The following is a 20,204-nucleotide window of genomic DNA, read 5'->3' as shown; positions in this document are numbered from 1 at the left end:
ACCAACACGTGGCTTCACTATGTAGATGATGTGTTCGCTATTTGGCCACATGGCTCTGATACACTCCTCTCCTTCTTAACACACTTAAACAACCAACACCCCAGAATCAAGTTCACCCTGGAAAAAGAGGAAAACAACAGCCTCCCTTTCCTAGACACAAGTCACCCACCACCCTGACGGAACCTTGGTTTTCTCAGTTTATAGAAAACCCACCCATACTGGCAGATACATTCGCCAACAATCCCACCATTCCCCCTCACAGCAATATGGAGTTGTTAAGACACTATACAACAGGGCTAAACTAATCTGTTCAAATGACAATGCCCTAACCAATGAACTAAATCACATCCTCAACACTTTCTCAGTCAATGGGTACCCCCCCCCCCCAAAAAGTCCAAAAAATATTGAAACCAGTAAACCACAACCCCCCTCCCCTTCACAACAAGGATTACTCTAAATCCATCACCATTCCCTACATCCGAGGCACCTCAGAAAAAATTACCAAAATCTTAAAAAAACATGACTTGACCTCTTGTTACAGACCATATAGAAAATTGGCATCTCATTGACCTCATGTATACCAGCTCCCTTGCAGCTGTAAGTTGTCCTACTTTGGCCAAACAGGCAGGACAGTGAATATCAGAATTTCAGAACACAAGGACTACATCTGGTTTCAACAGTATACCCACTCTGGTCTTGCAGACCATGCTCTGGATACACGCCACAGAATACGGCGGAAGAAAGCCACAATAATACACCGTAGCAAATTCAAATATGAAAGACTATTCATGGAATCAGCCTCAGCCTAAGAAACATGCCAAACCTCAACAAGTTTGGTTGCATGAAACTACCCCAAATTTGGGAAGCTTACATCGGTAGACCTTCAGCCCAACGGCCAAAAATATCTACATAGCCCACTAGGGGGCACCATCAGGACTTTTAGGAAAACCATAGCTACCTCGCTTCATTCTCATTTATTATGTTTAGTACTTGCATGCACGGATCTTTATTGTAAGTTCCTTTTGAAGATGGCAATGTAACGTTGCCGAAATATCAGAAATATATTAAAGTTTATTTTAATATATATTCAATTGTACATTGTAATTTCATTAAGTCATTTAGGAAGCATGTATAACCAACGTCTAAGCCTTTCTACGAGAATTATATATATATATATATATATATATATAAGCATTTAACATCATCAGGCTCCCAGTCTCTAGGTCTCAGGAAGAAATCTCTTAGATTCCTCTTCTTGATATTAAAGGAATATTGAACATATTGCTAAATTCTATGGCCTCTCAATATTGTGATATTATTTTGTCCTTTCAGGAAGATTTCTACTTTCCTTTCTTTACATAAAAACAAGCTTCCTCTACTCAACTTTTCAGGTGTTTGCTTGGAAAGTTGAACAGATCCTTTGCTCTGTTAGATTTTCTTACTTCAGACAGCTGGGTAGATTTACAGCTGCTTACTATGAGGGACATACATCTTATATTCTGTACCATGAACCAGAGCAGTCTGGTTTAGTTGAATATGCTATTGCAACCAATGACAGAGATCCTTTTGTAAAATACCAAGCTGTTACACAAAAGTAGATTCATTATGGCACGTTTATACAAAGAGAGTTTTTTACATCCAAATTTAAACAGATCTGATGGCTTTCAGTTATTCCTCTTAAGGGAAATCTTACTGGGAATCATTTTGTATCAACTTCTGTAAATTCCTAATTATTTTCTTATTATATTTGTATATAATTTTTTTAAACTTCATTTGTTGACTGCTGTCTTATTTATACTGTAGTGGTGCTTCTTAAAATACTTCTGCTAGTTATGTTTTAATTATGTCCTATTGTCATTGTAAATAAGGTACCTTAGATACTAAGGCTAAAAAAATTACATCTATTAAATTATAAATTTCATGTAAGTTTTAGCTTCCATCTCAATTTTCAACAAACTAGACAGCCTTGCAAAAACTGGGTTAAAACATTTAACACCAATATTTTCATGATCAGATCATTATATAGCATCCTTTTTTATTATTTAATTTTTGCACAAAAATTTATATTTGCACACAGTTTAATAATTTAAATGCCTAGACAGTGCATTTGGAAAAACGATGGTACATTATGCCCTTCAATTGGAAAAAAAAGTTTGATTCTTGTCTTGATGAGAGGAATCTTTATATGGGCTTTTTCAAATGAAGGTGAGTTAGCCAATCTCATAGAAAGATAGCAGGTTTTTTCCTTCTGGAAATGCTGGTAAATCAGTCATTAGAACATATACAATTTACAGACAATATATGCTAGTGGGTGGTAGATGGTATTGTGTATTGATGGTAGTAATGTCATGTAGTTGGAGGATTAAGTAAGGGAGATGGTGAGTTGTAGTAGAATAATGTGCCTCCCACAATGAGTCCTTGGACTCCTTGGAGGTGTCACATAATACTACTACTACACTACAGAAAGGTGTCAAATGAAGATTGATTTTTTAATTAAACTATCAAATGTTTAGTCAACCAGAAAAAAATGCTACTTAATTAGCTTAACATCTTGAAGAATAAAATTGATATCATCAATAAAATAATATGAACAGTATGCTGGAAGAGCTGTGTGAAGAGAAGGGAGTGCAGTAGTGTCATGTAGTTGGAGGATTAAGTAAGGGAGATGGTGAGTTGTAGTGGAATTGTGTGTTTTCCACAATGAGTCCAAGGACTCCAAGTGTCACAGATGAGACCAAGGTGTAAAATGAAGATTGATTTTTTAATTAAACTCTACCAAATGTTTAGTCAACCAGAAAAAAAATGCTACTTAATTAGCTTAACATCTTGAAGAATAAAATCAATATTGTTAATAAAATAATATGAACAGTATGCTGGAAGAGCTGCATGAAGAGAAGGGAGTGCAGTTTAGACATATAGTATGTCTTTGAGAGAAGAATGGAGTTATACAGAAAGGATGGATTGCCTTTGAATGGCTTTGGCTTGAGTCAACTGGAGAGGTCGTCTGCCAGAAGGAAGTGCAATAAGTGAGGTAAACAAGAGATCAGAGGAAGTAAGAGGTGAAGTGAAAGCTCAGCAGAGTGGCACAGATGAGACTGAGATGCTTGTTAATGATTATGGTGTGAGAGATGGTGAGAGAATAGGAATGCAAGGTACAAGGAAATGGGGAAGTCACGGAGGACAGGGAGACATGGTGAAAAGGGAATGGATTGGATGTACACTGCTTGGAAAGAAGTCAATGGACAGTATGGTGTAAGGAACAAACAGCCATGGTGCTCACCTTAATAAGATGTGAGACCTCCTTTTTGCTGTGATGACTGCAGCAATCCTACAGGGCATACTTTCCACAAGCATATAATAGTGATCAATGGGAATTTTTGGCCATTCCTCCTTTAGGCATGAAATGATGTCCTGGACTGTTGTGGGATGGACATCCTTTGACTTACCCAACATTCCAGTTCATCAGACAGATGTTCAATAGAGTTGAGTCCAGTCAAGTGTGGTGACGTTCATGTCCACAAACTATGCAGTAATAGCAGCAGACTTATTACAGGGTACATTGTCTTGCTGAAAGAGGCAATAGGCAGTTTTGTAGAAACACTATAAAGTAGGAAGCACTGCATTGTCCAGAATGTTAAGATACCTCTCGGAGTTCAAGGTTAGTGGTACCCTAACAAAGATCCAAAGCCAAACTAGGAAAAATAGGTCCATAACATCACATCGCCACCTCTGAATTTCATATTTGGGGTTACACACTCTGGTAAGAGATGTTCATTGCGCATCTCCCACACCTGTTCATCAGCTAGTAAATGGTATAGCATGATTTTGGTCCATAACACAGTTTTCCAAGCTTCCATTACCCACTGCACATGCTCTTTTCCCCACTGAATATGACATTGCATGTTGGTTGGGGTAATTGTTGGCTTTCATATTGCGATCCTACCATGGAAACCCATGTTGTGAGCCTTGGTTCTGAATGTTTTTGTGCAGATTCGTGTTCCAATCAGTTCTTGGAACCATATTCAATATGTCAACCGATGAATGGCTGTTTTACATGTTATCCTTTGTAACATGCTACTGTCATGTTACAAAGTGTGGTGGGTCATCCACTCCAGGTAGCACTTGCAGTTAACTCCCTGTGCTTCCATCTCAGTGTGGTATCACTGATTTTGACCTCGGATGGCCCAATTTGTTAACAATTTGCCAAACAGATAAGCCTGCAACATGGCATCCTATCATAATGCCTCTTCCATCAGTTCCCTTCTCTCAGTCCTTTCTCCCAGACAAAGTTTCACTGACTTGGGAGCATATGTCTTCAATTTATACTGGCTACAAATACAACTCATTACATGGCATGATGCACCTTCCCCATGGGAGGTGTTTGTTGACTGCTTTCCAACAAGTATAATAGTGAATGCAAGAATAGGGATGATCAGAAATGGACTGAAATAATCTGGGATGAGAGGGGATAGTTAAGTCTGAAGAGATATATGGGATGAGTGATGATAAAGGTAATTGGATATGTGCAGATTTGGTGGGTAAATCACAACAAACAAGTTTCATATGTTTATTTACAAATGCCAGAACCATCAGAAATAAGGGAGATAAAATCATTTCATTGATTGAGATTATTTGTCCAAAAATTGTTGGAATAAGTGATATATGGTTGGATATCCTGATGATAATAAAAACAGGTGTCTGCATAAAGTGGAGATGCGAGATGTAATTAGTGGCAAGTGTGGTGTGAGGTAGAGGTTGACAGGAAAAGATATTTAGTTGGATGTTGCTATAGGCTAGTGAATGTGGAGGGCGGTGATGAAGAAATATATAAGCAACTTGGGTTAGTGAATAAGGTAAGGTGAATCATTATGGGGGATTTTAATTATGATAATATAGCAAGGAATGAAGAGAACTTAATTTCTTAAGTTCTTAAAAGATAACAATCTTGGGTAATATGTAAAGGAATGCAGATAAGTATTGAGAGTCTTAGATATAATAATTTCTGCTTCAATATATGTACATAAGCTGTCATACCTTGAAACATTAAAGATGGAAACTTAAACCTATGTGAAATCACTTTATTAGCCATAAAATGTTTGCTAAGTATCAAAGTCATCTGAAGTACATTAACAATTGAACACAAAATAAAATACAGTAAAAGAATTAATTTAAAATGTGCCACCACAGCTGTGCAGTAACGTGCTACTATAGACTGTCCAGATCTGCAGCCATTTGTCGTATAGTACATAAATCCATTATTGTGAACCCTGGAAGTCTGGCCTAGCAGAACTTTCCATATCCACTAAACATGGGGGGTTCTTTAGAAGAAAATCTACAAGGAATCTACTTTTACATAAAAGTAGATTCCTTGTAGAGCAGTTATACAAGTAGAGCTGTGAGCCTGTTCTAAACCAACTGAAGTTAAACAGATCTGATGGCTTTCGGTTATACAATTTTTGGGATATATTATTTTCAGTTTTATGCAGATCCCTGATTATTATTTTATTATATCTTTCTCTTTTAATTGGGAATTTAGTGACTACCTGTTACCCTAATCATGCTTTTGTGGCACTTTTTAAAATCGATTCTTTTATTCAGATTTATTTTGTGTTTCATTGTTGTTATTATACTGAAGATGGCTTTGATATTTAGGTGAAAATATTACAGTTAATAAATTTATTTCTCATAAACTTATGCTGTGATAAAGTTGATTGGATAAGGGCAGGAGTGTTGGGAAAATCGCAGCCAACAAGTGGCTTGGGTAGGAATGGTTATAAACCTAAAAGTGAACCTATTGTATTTATTTACAAATGTCAGAGGAATCAGAAATAAGGGAGAGGAATAGTTTCATTGATTGAGTTTATTTGACCCCCCCCCCCCCAAATCTTTGGAATAAATGTGAAGTGAATGAAGATGATATCCTAAGGGGAAAAAGAAATAGAAATAGAAGGATACAGTGTTTTTTGCAAGGATGAAAAGGACAAGAAAGGAGGGGGGGAGTGCTACTGATGATAGCTGGGGAATTATATCCACATAAGGTAGATACGAAAGAGGGAAATGGTGACATTGGTTATGAGGCAGTGTGGTGTGAGGTGAAGGTTGACAGAAATACATATTTAGTTGGATGTTGCTATAGGTGAGGGAATGTGGAGTGTGGTGATGAAGAAATGTATAAACAACTTGGGTTAGTGAACAAAGGAAGGGTAATCATTATAGGCAATTTTAATTATGGTGGTATAGATTGGAATAAAGAGATAGCATTTGGGAAAAAGAAAAATGAATTTCTTGAGTTCTTGAGAGACAACTAATTCGGGCAGCATGTAAAGGAGGGCATTCAAGGATTGACTGTTTTAGATCTGATCATTTCATCAGAGGATGTAATTGTGGTGGGGTTTTGAACTTTCCTTTAGTTGGTGAAAGGGAACATGAAGTCATCACCTGGGTTGTGGCTAGCCATATACAGACTTCTGTGAGGAAAGGATATATGTGAAATTACAAGGCTGATGATTATGACAAGCTTAGGTGATAGCTTGGAGCTATAGCATGGAATGAGTAGTTGAGCAGTGAGGAAATAAATGCTGCTTGGGAACTGACAAAGAAATACATAACATCATCAATGTGTGATTGTATTCTGTAGATCAAAATGCTGAATAAGATAGGTGCAAAATGGATGAATGAGAGCTTAAGAATGAAATCTGAAAGAAGAAGGCACTTTGGAGGCAGTACAAGATGAATAATGGTAATAATCAGCTACATGAAGAGTACAAAGAAGAAGCCAAGAGAGTGACTCGGTTAGTAAGGACAACATAAGTGCAATATGAGCAGAAATTGACAAATCAGGTGAAGAAATAGACTAGAGAGTTTTTTAGATATGTGACAATTACAAGGAAGAATGATTATGGTAATATGATGTTAATGGATGAAAATGATAGAATGGTAACTGCTGCAGAAAACCTTGTTGAGGTATACAATGTCTTCTGCAGCAGTGATAATTTTATAATGGTGTTTTATCCTCATCAGGATGAAATCATGAGAAACTTAAATGTATGGACATAAGAGGATGACTTAATTGTGAGCGAGTAGGAGGCAGTTTGGAGCTATAGCATTGAATGAGGAGTTGAGCAGGAGGTATTTGAGCAAATAAATAACCTTGATATTAATAGGATTGATGATATATCACCATGTGTCTTAAGGGAATGTTCCAGGGAATTGGCAGTAGCATTGGCATGCTTGTTTAATAAGAGTCTTACAACAGCACAGGTTCCATGGGAGGGGAAAGAAGGTAAAATTGTTCCACTGCCTAATGTGGTGATAATGCTGCGGCTACAAATTATAGACTAATCTATATATCTGGAGTTGTGGTGAAGGTACTAGAGAGATTGGTGAGAAATAGGATACAGAAATGGGTTGATAACAGTAGTAATCTCTGTGATTATCAGCATGGATTTGTTAAAGGGAGATTATGTTTTACTAACTTATGTATTATAACATGGTGATAAATACCTATGATAGTAGAGATACATATACAGTTGTACTTGGATTTTGCAAAAGCTTTTGATAGACTACCACACAACAAGCTGTTAAATAAATTGAAAAAGATGGGGATTGCCTTCTCAGTTGGATCAGTGACTGGCTGTCAGATAGGTATCAAAGAGTTGTTTATGGGGGTGTAGTATCCTGAAAGAGGAACATCATTAGTGATGTACTGCAAAGGTCAGTTCTGGGACCATTGTTGTTCAATTTGTATGTTCAGGATATTGGGATAGGTTTAACTAGTTATATGCTGTTTGCAGATGACGCAAAATTGGGGAGAGCAATGTAGAGTCAAGGAGATGTTATGGCCTTACATGAAGACTTGAATAGATTCCATAAATGGACAGGTAAGTGGCACTATCAGTTCAATATTGCAGAGATTTTGAAATTTTGTAAGTAATGATGGGATGCAAAGTATACACTTGGTGGGGAAACTTTAAAGGAAATAGATGAGATACGAGATCTAAGAGCGATGGTGGACAAGGACCTGAAATTTAGGTACCACATTGTACAAGTTGTGAAGATGTCACATTTGGCAATGATTTGGAGGACCCTGACATGCAGAAATAAAGTGATTATAATCCCATTGTATAAGGCCTTGATCAGGCCTGATATGGATTATTTTGCACAGATTTGGTCATTGGGTTTTCATGGTAACAAGGATATGTTAGAAAGGGTTCAGAGAAGATTCACAATGGTGGTCAGTAGTCTTTGGAATGTTTGAGTACAAGGACAGATTGAGAGAATGTAATTTGCGAAAGCTTGTGAAAAGGAGAAAGATGTATGGGATATGATTGAGACATCTAAGTTAGTCGGGGATTGTTATCAGGTTGACATGGAGGAGATTTTTCATAGAATGGGAGAGGGTGATAGAACAAGAGACCATCCCTGGAAACTGTATAAGGAGGGTGTGAGGAGAGGATTCAGGAGCAGATTCTTTACATGGATAGTGGTTGATGATTAGTATGTATTGCCTGAGTGTGTTGTATATGTAGACACATTGAATTACTTTAAGGAATTTTTGAGGTGGTTTTGTGTGCAGTAGTGTGTTCTTCCCACATTGGGTCTCTGACTCCATGGAAGTCAGATGTTAATAATAATAATAATAAAAATAACTTTATTTCACATAATTTTTCAAAATGTGATTACTCAGATTCCTCTCCGGTTGGTGAGAGTGCTCCTTAAGTGATCAACTCGGTGGTGGTTAGCCATATTAAGACTTCTGTTAAGAATGGCTATATGTGGAAAAAGCTGGTGATTTTGGAAAGCTTAAGGAGTATAGCATGGAATGAGAAATTAAGCAGGAAAGAGGTGAATGAATCTTGGTTACTGATAATGAGATATTTAACAACATCAATGTGTGAATGTATTTTGACATTTAAAAGGCTGAATAAGGTGGGCGTTGGATGGATTGATGAGCAAAGGGATTATGCATGAAATCTGAAAAAAGAAGGCACTGTGGAGGTGGCACAAGATGAATACTGGAAATAATTTCTTACATGAAGAGTATAAAGAGCAGACTAGGAAGGTAACTCTCAGTTGGTAAGGACAGCAAAAGTGCAGCATGAATAGAAATTAGCAAATTCAGCCAAGTAAAATCCCAGAGGGGTTTCTTTGATATGTGGTAGGTAGAAAGAAGAATGATTATGGTATGATGATGTAAATCATCATACCATAATCATTACTTTGGTAACTGCCTGCAGAGGACACAACAGAGTGCACTGCTGATGACTTACTGGTGAGTGAGTGAAAGATATGAGTAGTTAAGTATGCTTGATATCAATAGGACTTAATGACATATCACCATGTGCCTTAAGGGAACATTTCAGGGAGTATCAGCCGTAGCCTACTTGTTTAGAGTCTTGCAACAGCACAAGTCCCAAAGGAGTGGAAGGAAGGTACAATTGTTTGACTTCACAAAGGTGGTGATAAGGCTAATAACACTAATCATAGGCTGATCTCATCTGATCTGTATCTGAGTTGTGCGAAAGATTGTTAAGAGCAAGGATACAGAAGTGGGTTGATAAAAGTAGTATTCTCTGTGATTATCAGCATGGGTGTCTTAAATGGAAGTCATTTTTTAACAACTATCTTGAGTACTGTAACCAAGTTATGAATGTATTGGACAAAGGGTGATCTATTTGCATATATATTTTGCAAAAGCTTTTGATAGATTATTACACAACATGTTGGCAACTAAAATGGAATAGATGGGATTGGATGCTAGATTTGCAAATTGGATACGTGACTGGCTGTCAGATACATAGGGGAATGCAATATTCCAAAAGAGGAAAGTTACTAGTGGTGTTCCACAGTGGTATGATTTGTGCTTATTGTTGTTTAATTAACTGTGTTTGGATGAGTTTAACCAGAACTATACAACTGTTTGCAGATCAATCAGAACTGGGGAGAATGATAAGGAATCAAGCAGATTTTGTAGCCTTTCTGGATGACATGAATCAATTAAGGTTTCTGATATTTGGTAGGCAACAATGGGATGCAAAGTATATACTTGGCAGGTAAAGAGGAAGACTCAGAGTGGTGGTGGTGGATAGGATCTGAAGGACAGAAGTCACATTGTACAAGTTGTGGTCATCACATCAAATTATGCAATGCTGTGGAGGACCTTAACATGCAGAAATAAAGAGTTTATAATTCCATTGTAGAAATCTTTGATCAAGCATCATATGGATTATTGGCACTGATTTTGTTACCTGGCTTTCGTGGTGGTAAGAAAATATTAGCAAGAGTCCAGAAAAGACTGTTAAGATAGTAACTGGTATTTGGAATATTGGATATAGACAGATTGAGGGAATGCAATTTTCCAACCCTCATGAATAAGAGGAGAAAATGGGGATATGATTGAGTCATTTATGTTGGTAAGAGGTTATTACTGTGTTAATGTGTAAAGAAATTTTTCACAGAATGGAATAGATGGGGTAAAATAAGAGGCCATCCCTCAAAACTGTATAAGGAGGTCATAAGCAAGGGAGTGATGAGAAAGTTCTTTGCATGTAGAGTGGTTGGTAGGTGGAATGCGTTGTCAGACAGTGTGGTCAATGCAGATACACTGAATAAGTGTAAAGGCATGGTTTGATAAGTTTTTTGTGTAACAGTATGTACCTCCCACAATGAGTCTTTTGATTCCATTGAACATTGCCGTTATTAATAATAATACTATTAACATATCATTTATATAATGTTTGAATGAGGCTAAATTTTTAATTATTTTCTTGAAACATTAAACAGATGCTGTAATGTGTGGTATAGGATTTCATCATGCTGGATTAGATGTCTCTGACAGAAAACATATAGAAGAAATGTTTTTGAGTGGTGACCTTCCAGTTCTTGGTATGTGCTTGTTAAGAAGTATTCTTTCTTTTTTTTTTTTACATTTTTATAACTATTACATTCTTTTCTTGTTTTTCTTTTTTTTTTCAGATCATAAAAATAAATATAGTCTGATTATAAATAATAAGTTTTTTCTATCGTTAATTGATATAGAGCCTCTCTATTTATATAGAGCCTCCGTAGCTTAGTCGATATAGACAAAGCCTTTGGTCGGAAAGAACTGGGTTAGATTACTGTCCATGACATGAGGAACCTTTATCTGGTCTCTTTTGACTAAGAGTGAGTTAGAAAGTTTCATACAGAGGTAGAGGGTTTTTTCACCTGGAAACTCAGTTTTTTTGTCCCTCAGAACAGGCAAACTGGTCCGTGAACACACACACACACACGGATTTACAGTCATAAAATATGTACTTAATCCCTCATTAGGAGGGCCAACCTGTCCTAAGGGATTTGAAGAATTGGGGGAATCCCATACGAATAAATAAAATCTGTTTATATCAATTAAGAATTACAATAATCAGTTATTGTGATTATACATTTATATTCATAATAACTGATAATATAGGTTTCTTCTGTTATTTAATTTAATACACACTATACATTTATATTCACAGTAACTGAATGTCAGTTAATTAGAGCAATATGTTAAATCAAGACTATTATTGTGGATGTTTAAATTATCTGACCTTCAAATGAATGAATGAATCTTCAATTAAACCCTCGAATGAATTAGTGTGTCAACTGACTTCGTAGAACGCTATGTAATTGTACTTTAATTTATCCTACTCTTCAATTATCTGACCAACAAACTGCTTTCTCACTCTGGTTGGATAATTGAATCATTACTATATTATCTTTGATAATCTATAGTAAATAGTCTTTGTCAGTATTTCTCAAACTTTTCTGGCTTGCCCATTTAGAAAAAGTGAGCCAAGGCCAGAAAATAACTCAATGGCTCATTAATTCCTCATATCCTATTCTTTACTGATAGGTCATATTTTACCACTAGAGGTGAGCTTTCATGTGCAACCCCAAGAGCAAAATTGCAGAGTAGTTGGTAACATACACAACTTTAATATATTTTGTAAAGAAAGGCTTAGGAGTCATTCATTATTCATAATAATGCTTAAAGGTATTATAAACAACACCAAGAGGAAAAAATACATTTATTAAACCCATTAATATTTCACTGGATTTTCTACCCAGCATCATCAGAGCATTTGAGGTTGGGAGAGTTCTTCATAGCTGATGCTGATTCTAAGAATAGCCTCTCAGACTTGCAATGACTTTTCCATCTGATCCTATGTGAAGGAGTATCTAGAGCCTGATCTGCCAATCCCAACTTGCCATACAGATGATCTTGGATGCAATTTTTGTGGTCTTCAAGGCAGATGTTAACTGATCTATACAATATAGTTGCATCTTGTCTGAAAGAATGAAGCAATATTAATGTGAATGTGGCTGTGATATTAGATGGGATATTATTATTATTATTATTATTATTATTATTATTATTATGTAACACCTCCAGGGAGTCCAAAGACTCATTGAGGGAGGGCACCTACTCTACATCTCTCTGTCTCCACCACACAAATCCACCAATTGCAATGAACTGCTACTACCATCATCATCTACACCAATGCCATCTACAGCCCATCATTACCTCCACTCGTATTTTCACAGACAATCACAAACATCCATGCCCATGGCGGGATTCAAAACCTCAACCTTTTGGCTGAAGATTGGATACACTGATCACTCGGCCAACAAGGTCAGCCAATATTGGCCTACATATTATCAGAATATAGTCCCATAACTCAGTCAGCTTTAAAAAATCCTTTAGGTGGAATGATTGAAGTTCAGATCCTGTTGAGGAGGCAAAGAACTTGTACCGACACTTTTTAGTTGAAGGTGAGGTAGCCAGTCTTAAACAGAGATGGCAAGGTTTTCCCTCTCAGAAGCTTGGATTTTCATCTTACAAACCAAGCAAACTGGCCAGAAGAATGCACACAATTAACATACAAGAATTATATTTAGATACAAGACCAATGATCTTATGCTAAAATTATGCTTACAAAAGCCAATCTGGACAGGTCAGAGACCTTAAGAGCATATAAGTACCAGAGAATATTCTTTTTTCTTCTTATTATTTAATTTATAAGATTTTTTTTTCCTATTTACTATACACACAAAACCTATAAGGAGAAAGAAGAAGATAAAAGATTAATGAGAAAGAAGGAATCTTTTAATAAGCAGGATTGTATTCATTGCGAAAGACAGTATGGGGAGGGTTGTTCCAAAAAACATGCTGGACAAAGGAAGCAGAAGAAGATAAGAATTTGGTTTGATGTGTTTTGAGATGAACTGTGAATGAATGTTGACCAGCGGCTGCTTTTATGGTGACAGGAAAGTGAAGGAATGATAATAACTAGTTCACTGCTGCAATGCCCATGAAAGTACATCTAAAAAAGGCATGATGTAGAAACAAAGCACATATGAGAAAGTGACAGAATGGTTTCCATGAGTGATCACTAATAGAAGGGTCATCTATTAATCAGATTGTTCTCTTCCAACAACAGCCTCTCCAGTGGGATTCATACCAGAAAACCATTTAAATGCAATCTGTACTTTTATACAATTCTCTTTATCCCTCAAACTCATTCCACATGTTCACAAACTGCACTCTTTTCTCCTTAAACAACTCTGTTAACATATTATTAATAATCTTTGTTCTACATTCCAGTTCATCACTGTCTTATATGGGTAATACTCTGACTACCTTCCTGCCATACTGTTATCATTCATTCTTCTCAATGATACCTGACATTCCATTCTCATTCTCCTTGTTTTCAACCAAATCATTTATTCCTGCTGCCATTGCTGATGATGAGATTCATTCTCTTGCTTGCGCCTTGTACCATGAATCCTGCTCATTCTCCCTCCATGAAAACAAACTTTGTGCACCTACTCATTCACCATACCTGTAATAATCAAATCCTTGCACATTATTACTCTCGAGACATTTATTACCTCCTTTAATGGCAATCTTTCTGTTCTTCCTCATTCTTCAATGCATATGCATAATGGAATGTCAGTTTTCTTCATTACACTCTGCATTTGCTTGATATCTTGTCTCGTCTTCACCATTTCCACTTTCAAGTCTTGATTTCAAGTCTTATGGAATGATTTAAATATACTAACAGTATGTGCAAAGGATAATGAGTGCCAGTTTATTGTGCAAAAAGTGTCAAGTTAGGCACTTTGGGATGCAAAGATTGCAAGCTATGTATACATCGCAAGAACCAACCTCCAGGAAATTTATGAAGTTAGATTTGAGAGTGATGGTGGAGAGGGAGTTGACATTCTGAGGGCATATTTCAAGAGTGGCCATAGTAACTCATACTTCTTTAGTGATGAACATACTGACAAGCTGAAATAAGGACGCCATTACCCCTTTTTATATAGCTTTGATATACTGCATCTGAAATACTCTGCACAAATCTAGTCATGTCAGTTTTGGGGGGATGAGGCTGGAGAGGATCTAGAAGCAACTGACCAAAATGTGAGTAGTCTGAGAATACTACTTGGGAAGATAGAGAGGGAGTTTGTGGGTTGGGTAAGTTGGTTAATTTGCAGAAAAGAGATGTGATAGAAATGCGAACATAGAAAGCACTCCAGAGACCTATCACAATCTTCATTACTTACCTCTGGATCCTCTTTACAGCTATACAGTTTATTAAATTCATTGAATTATGCCAACTAGTGTTGCAAAGGAAAGTAGTAGTGTAGCACATGTTATATACATAAGTCTTTTATTTTAAAATATATTCACAATATCACTAATTATTATCATTAGTATTTTGCTTACTTTATGACTATGTGATTGATATTTGTTTGATAGTCTTATGAGATTATGTATTTTTTAAAAAATGCACATCTCATAAGATGATACATATGAGATACATCTGATGCATAAGACAAATGGTGTCCTAAGCTTCCTTTATTCAATGAATTTAATACGAGAGGTTTCGTGCAACACAGTATGTGCTCAATGTACTCATTACCAAGGGTCAATGGCTTAAAGTATGAAAGTGAGAATGATAAAAAGGACATGTTGGATATGTTTGGTGAGTAAGTGCAATGCAAGATGTGTTGCAAGTGGGAATGGCGTGATGAATTTTAATGATGTAAGGCATGATAGTGACAGCGTTGAATAGAATGTAATGGAGGAAGTTAGTGATACTGGATGAAATGTGAAGCGGGAGTATGAAAGATGGGGATGAAGGTAATGTGGATGATAAGATGGCACAGAGTAGAGAAATAGCATGCTTATGCAGAGTCCCTTACATAATGAAATATAGGCGTGAGCAATTGAGAAACAATTCACATCTAACACAGCAGGAGGAAGAAATAAAAAGTGAATAGAAAATTATGAAAAAGTGAGGAACTAGAAATAAGAAGAAGGTATTAGATGGCAGTTCTATGATAAAAAGTGTACTTAATGAGAATGTGACAAAAGCATATTTTCTAGGTGTGAAGATCAAGAATTTTGATAGATATGAAAGAGTTTCTAGAAGAAATGAAAATGAAGAATGAGAACTTAACAATCACATATTTTCTGCCTTGGTATGATACAACTGAATTGAGAAGAAGGGCTCTGTTATTGCTAATGACTCAATTAGAATATTGCAGGAAGAATGATGTGTAGTTTATAGCTTTGGAAGTGCAAAATCAGGGAAAACTTGAGGTATTTGGGGATGGGGAGGAATACAGTCAAGCATGTGTCTAGCCACTCATGGGACAAATAACTGTGAGTGCAGAAATAATCACAAAGCCTGAATACAGTTTCCCAGGTGAGAAGTGCTCCCAATGTGGGAACAATACTCCAAGGTTGATTGGATCTGAAGCTTATAAAGTCTGAGGAGTTGAGAGGAAGAGATGTAATGTTTAGAATGAAAAGAACACCAAGTTTTATAGAGGCTAAGGAGGCTTTGGAGGCTAGCCTGGATAAGGGAAATGGTATTCCATGATTCTACTGTACTTTGCAAAGGCATTCGACAGAATACTGTATGGGTGACTATTACATAAATTGGACCAAATGGGAATGGATATTAAGCTGGTGGCATCGATAGGGGTGGCTGAAAATTAATCACCTTGAGTGTAGTATATGGCAGAGTCAACTCTAGGAGAATGAGGGCATCTAGTGGAATGCTTCAAGGCTTTTTCCTAGGGCCACTGTTGTTTAATTTGTATTTTAATGATATAGGGAATGATTTGAGAGGAGATATTCAGTTGTTTGCCAATGATGCAAAACTGGGGAGGACAGTAGTTATGAAGGCAATGTAGACATCATGCAGGGTGATTCTCCCACACTGCAAATTTATTTAAATTGGCAGTGTGGGAGAAGGATAATTGTCAATTTAATGATGCAATTTATTTTATTTATTCTTATGGCAAAAGAATACAGAACAGCTACAGGTCAATGTCCAGTCTGGAAAGCCAATCCAAGGCTTCATCCGTCACCTTGTGGATGTCCTGTAGGCCACCACCCTGAAATTGGTGCCTTGGGCAATCATTCACAATATGAGTAATCACCTGAGCGACGGGAGAACAATCACAATAAAGGTAGTCTAACAGCCTCCATTTATGTAGTAGGTAGCCACATCTGCCCTGGTTAGTTCTGATCCTGTTGATTGATGACCAAATCTTCCTAGGAAGAGCAAAATCAGGCTGCAGAGCACAGGGATCTTCTACCAGGAAGCCGTTTGTTGGGAGATTGTTGGACCAGTATTCTCTCCACATGTCAGGTGTTGGTGGCAGGGCAGCTGAAGAGAGTTCATCCATGGACCAGAAAGGCTTTCTAGATTTTAGGCAAAGACTAGGTGGAAATGATGCAAAATATTATGTTATGCACTTTCATATGAAAGGATTACATACTGTGTATTATACTGATAGTAGTGGACAGAAAATTGATGAGACTAGGGATGATTTGGAGTAATGTTGGAAAGTTCAGACAGCATATTTCAGAAGTCGGTATAATCATAAAAGGATTACTTGGATGATGAAGAACACATTGAGGAGCAGAGATAGAGAGATTGTTATCTTTCTTTATAAAGCTATGATATGGCTGCATCTTGACTACTGTAGACAGATTATTTGGTTAGCTGGATTTCTTATGGATGAAGTGGTGAAGATTATCCAGGTACAAGTGACCAAGCTTGTGACAGTCTATGGAATGCTTCCTATCAAGACAAATTGAAGGTGTATGGATTGCAAAGTTTAGTTGATAGGTGGGAAAGTGGGGACATGATAAAAATATATAATTTATTAAAGGGAGTCTGTAAGAGACTGATGAAAAAAACTACATATTTTCAATATATGATGAGTAGAAATAGAGAAAGAACTAAGTATCACTCCTGGAAGTTGTGTAACAGTGTGCACAATAGATTTTTTTTTGCTTTGAGAGGGTGAATGGCTGGAATGGATTTCCAGAGATAGTTGTGAGTGTCCTGAGTAGTAAATGAGTTTAAGGAGAAATATGATGGTATTGTGTGAATAAGAGTTGGTGTGAGTTGCCTGTGATGAGTGTTCTGACCTCATGGCAATATAATAATAATTAAAAGAGTTTTATAGGATTGCTACAGAGGACATTTTTCTCTATGCCAGTACTTAACTGGCATAGAGAAAGAATCAGGGATCATCCCTGGAAATTGAAGAACCAACTAATATAATAATAATTATTATTATTGCATAGACACATACTAATATCCAAATATTCATCAGGTACATTTGTGAGGAGATTTACCATATACAAGCTAGCCATTATGTTAGTAGAAATATCATTCTTGTTAGTGAAGAAACTTTGTGGAAAGTTTAACAAACTGTATGTTTTTATTTAGTTTCAAATATCTTATTTCATATACTTGTATATGTTGCTAAATGTCACTATAACTAAGATCCTTGAAGAAGTTATTTGTAGAAAAGTGAAATCTTGATGTAATAAATATAGTAATCTATCCACTAGTAGATGTGTAAACAATTCGTGGAATAAATTAAATAATATAATGCTTCCAACAACTTTCATACTCAGTCACAAAGACATATTTAGGATTACAACTGCATGGTAAAATATGTACAAGCTGCACAATGAAAACTGCAACTTAATAAAGTCTAAGAGTTCTAGCTAGGAAGAGTGTCTTCCATGAGAACTTGTTAGAAGATTTGGTTGTAATATGGGATCCGCAGCGCAATTAGAAGAATGACGTACATTGCACCCTTTGATTGGAAAAGGCCTGAGTTCAATTCCCATCATCATGGGAGGAATCTTTATATGGACTTTTTCAATTGAAGGTGAGTTAGCCAATCTCATACGGAGGTAGCAGGGTTTTTTCTCCCGGAAACTCAGGTTTTTCATCCTGCATACAGACAAATCGGCCCTTCAGAATACACACAATTTTCAGACAACAACTTGTGGTTGTGGGCAGTAGATGGCACTGATGTAGTTGATTGGTAGTAGTGGTTCAGTAGTGGTGGAGATGGAGAGTTGTACAGTGGATGTCCTCCTGCAATGAGTCTTTGGACTCCTTGGAGGTGTCACGAATAAGAATGTAACATTTTGCATAGCTCAGGGCATTTTTCACACCCATATTCATTTAAATTAGGCCGGTTTTTAAGGACAGCTGCAGATTCGAAAAAAGAAAAAATCCTCTCACATTATGCTTATTGCAATGGAGTATAGTATTTTATTTTTATTTTTTATTTTTGTGATCAAAATGGTGATCCTCTAAACTTGACTGTTGTGGCAGAAGTTGTATTTCTATTATCAAACATGTTGACCACTTTTCTAGTCTGCTATAATAGTCTAACTTTCAGGAGCAAGAAATTTTATATGTACCAGGAACTGAGAGAGCAGATAAAGGAAGTTAGTATCAAGTGGGATTTGAAAGCAGTATACAGTAAGTGTATTTTTTTAAAGTTATGTAGAGAGGGCCGAGGAATGTGGAAGGATTAAGCGTTTTGTTAATTTTGGAGAAACTGTAGTCATTAGATAGCAAGCATGATATGTATGTTTGAGTTCAACTGAGAGGAATGCCTCATCAGAAAACAGAGATTGGTGGCTCTATGAGTGTTTTTATAGTTAAGAGTTTTTGTAATACCATAATTAGTAGGAATATGGATAATGGGAAAGTTTGTGAATGTATCTACATATGTGAGTAGATTTCTGTACATTTCAAAAAAAAAAAGTTGCCATTTGGAAGATGTGCAACTATAATGGTAAGAGTATTATTAATTTTTTTTTTCATGGTAAAATGGATTCTTAACTGTTGACTGTTGAGGTGGAACAGGAATGTGTATAAAGTGTCTGAGACCAAATCAAGAACACATCATTAATATACCATAATCAGATAGAAAGCTTAAGTGAGACTGTCAAGAACTGATTTTCAAAACTCTCTATGAGAAATTGACCATGAGAAGTTAGAACCCATAGTATTTCTAAATCACTTAGGGAATTGAACAACGTAGATCCGAATATAAATTAAATTATACTTTAATAAATATTTCCGATATTTCGGCAACGTCACGTTGCCATTTTCAAAAGGAACTTATAAAAAGGCACTACAACACAGTAACTGAGAATGAAGATATGAAGCTATCGTTCTCCTAGGAGTCCTGATGGTGCCCTCTAGTGGGCTAAGTAGGTGTTCCTGACTGTTGGGCTGAAGGTCTGCTGATGTATGCCCCCCAAATTTGGGGCAGTTGCATACAACCAAATTTGTTGAGGTTTGGAGAGTTTCTTAGGGCTGAGGCTGATTCCATAAATAGTCTTTTGAATTTGTATTTGCTACGGTGTATTACTGTAGCTTTCTTCCACTGTATTCTGTGGCGTGTATCCAGAGCATGGTCTGCAAGACCAGAATGGTTGTACTTGTGAAACCGGATGTAGTCCTTGTGTTCAGAAATTCTGATATTAGCTGTCCTGCCTGTTTGGCCAAAGTATGACAGTTTACAACTGCAAGGGACCTGGTATACACTAGGTAGGTCTAGGGGAAGTGGTTGGTCTTTGGTGGAGCAGATAAGGGATGCCAATTTTCTGTAAGGCCTGTAACAGGAGGTAAGGTCATGTTTTTTTAAAATTTTGGTAATTTTTTCCGAGGTGCCTCGGATGTAGGGAATGGTGATGGATTTAGAGTAATCTTTGTTGTGGAGGGGGGAGGGGGGCTGTGGTTTGTAGGTTTTAATATTTTTTGGATTTTTTTGGGGGGGGGGGTAGCCATTGGCTGAGAAAGTATTGAGGATGTGATTTACTTCAGTGTTTAGGG

General features: G+C 36.7%; 1 protein-coding gene across 1 annotated transcript in view; it reads left to right on the top strand.

The window, feature by feature from the left end:
• Window positions 1-10,790: 10,790 nt before the first annotated feature.
• The window catches only part of LOC150095741 (putative ATP-dependent DNA helicase HFM1), a 178,899-nt gene continuing 169,485 nt past the window's right edge, over window positions 10,791-20,204 (top strand). The window contains exon 1 of the mRNA XM_090409949.1: window positions 10,791-10,884. Coding sequence (XP_090266075.1) covers window positions 10,791-10,884 — 94 coding nt within the window. The remainder of the gene's footprint in view (window positions 10,885-20,204) is intronic.

The sequence above is a fragment of the Typopeltis vanoorti genome, chromosome 20 (assembly GCF_054136105.1).
Source record: "Typopeltis vanoorti isolate ZY-2024b chromosome 20, IOZ_Tvanoo_1.0, whole genome shotgun sequence".
NCBI lineage: Eukaryota > Metazoa > Arthropoda > Arachnida > Uropygi > Thelyphonidae > Typopeltis > Typopeltis vanoorti.
This window is presented reverse-complemented; position numbering and strand designations above follow the sequence as displayed.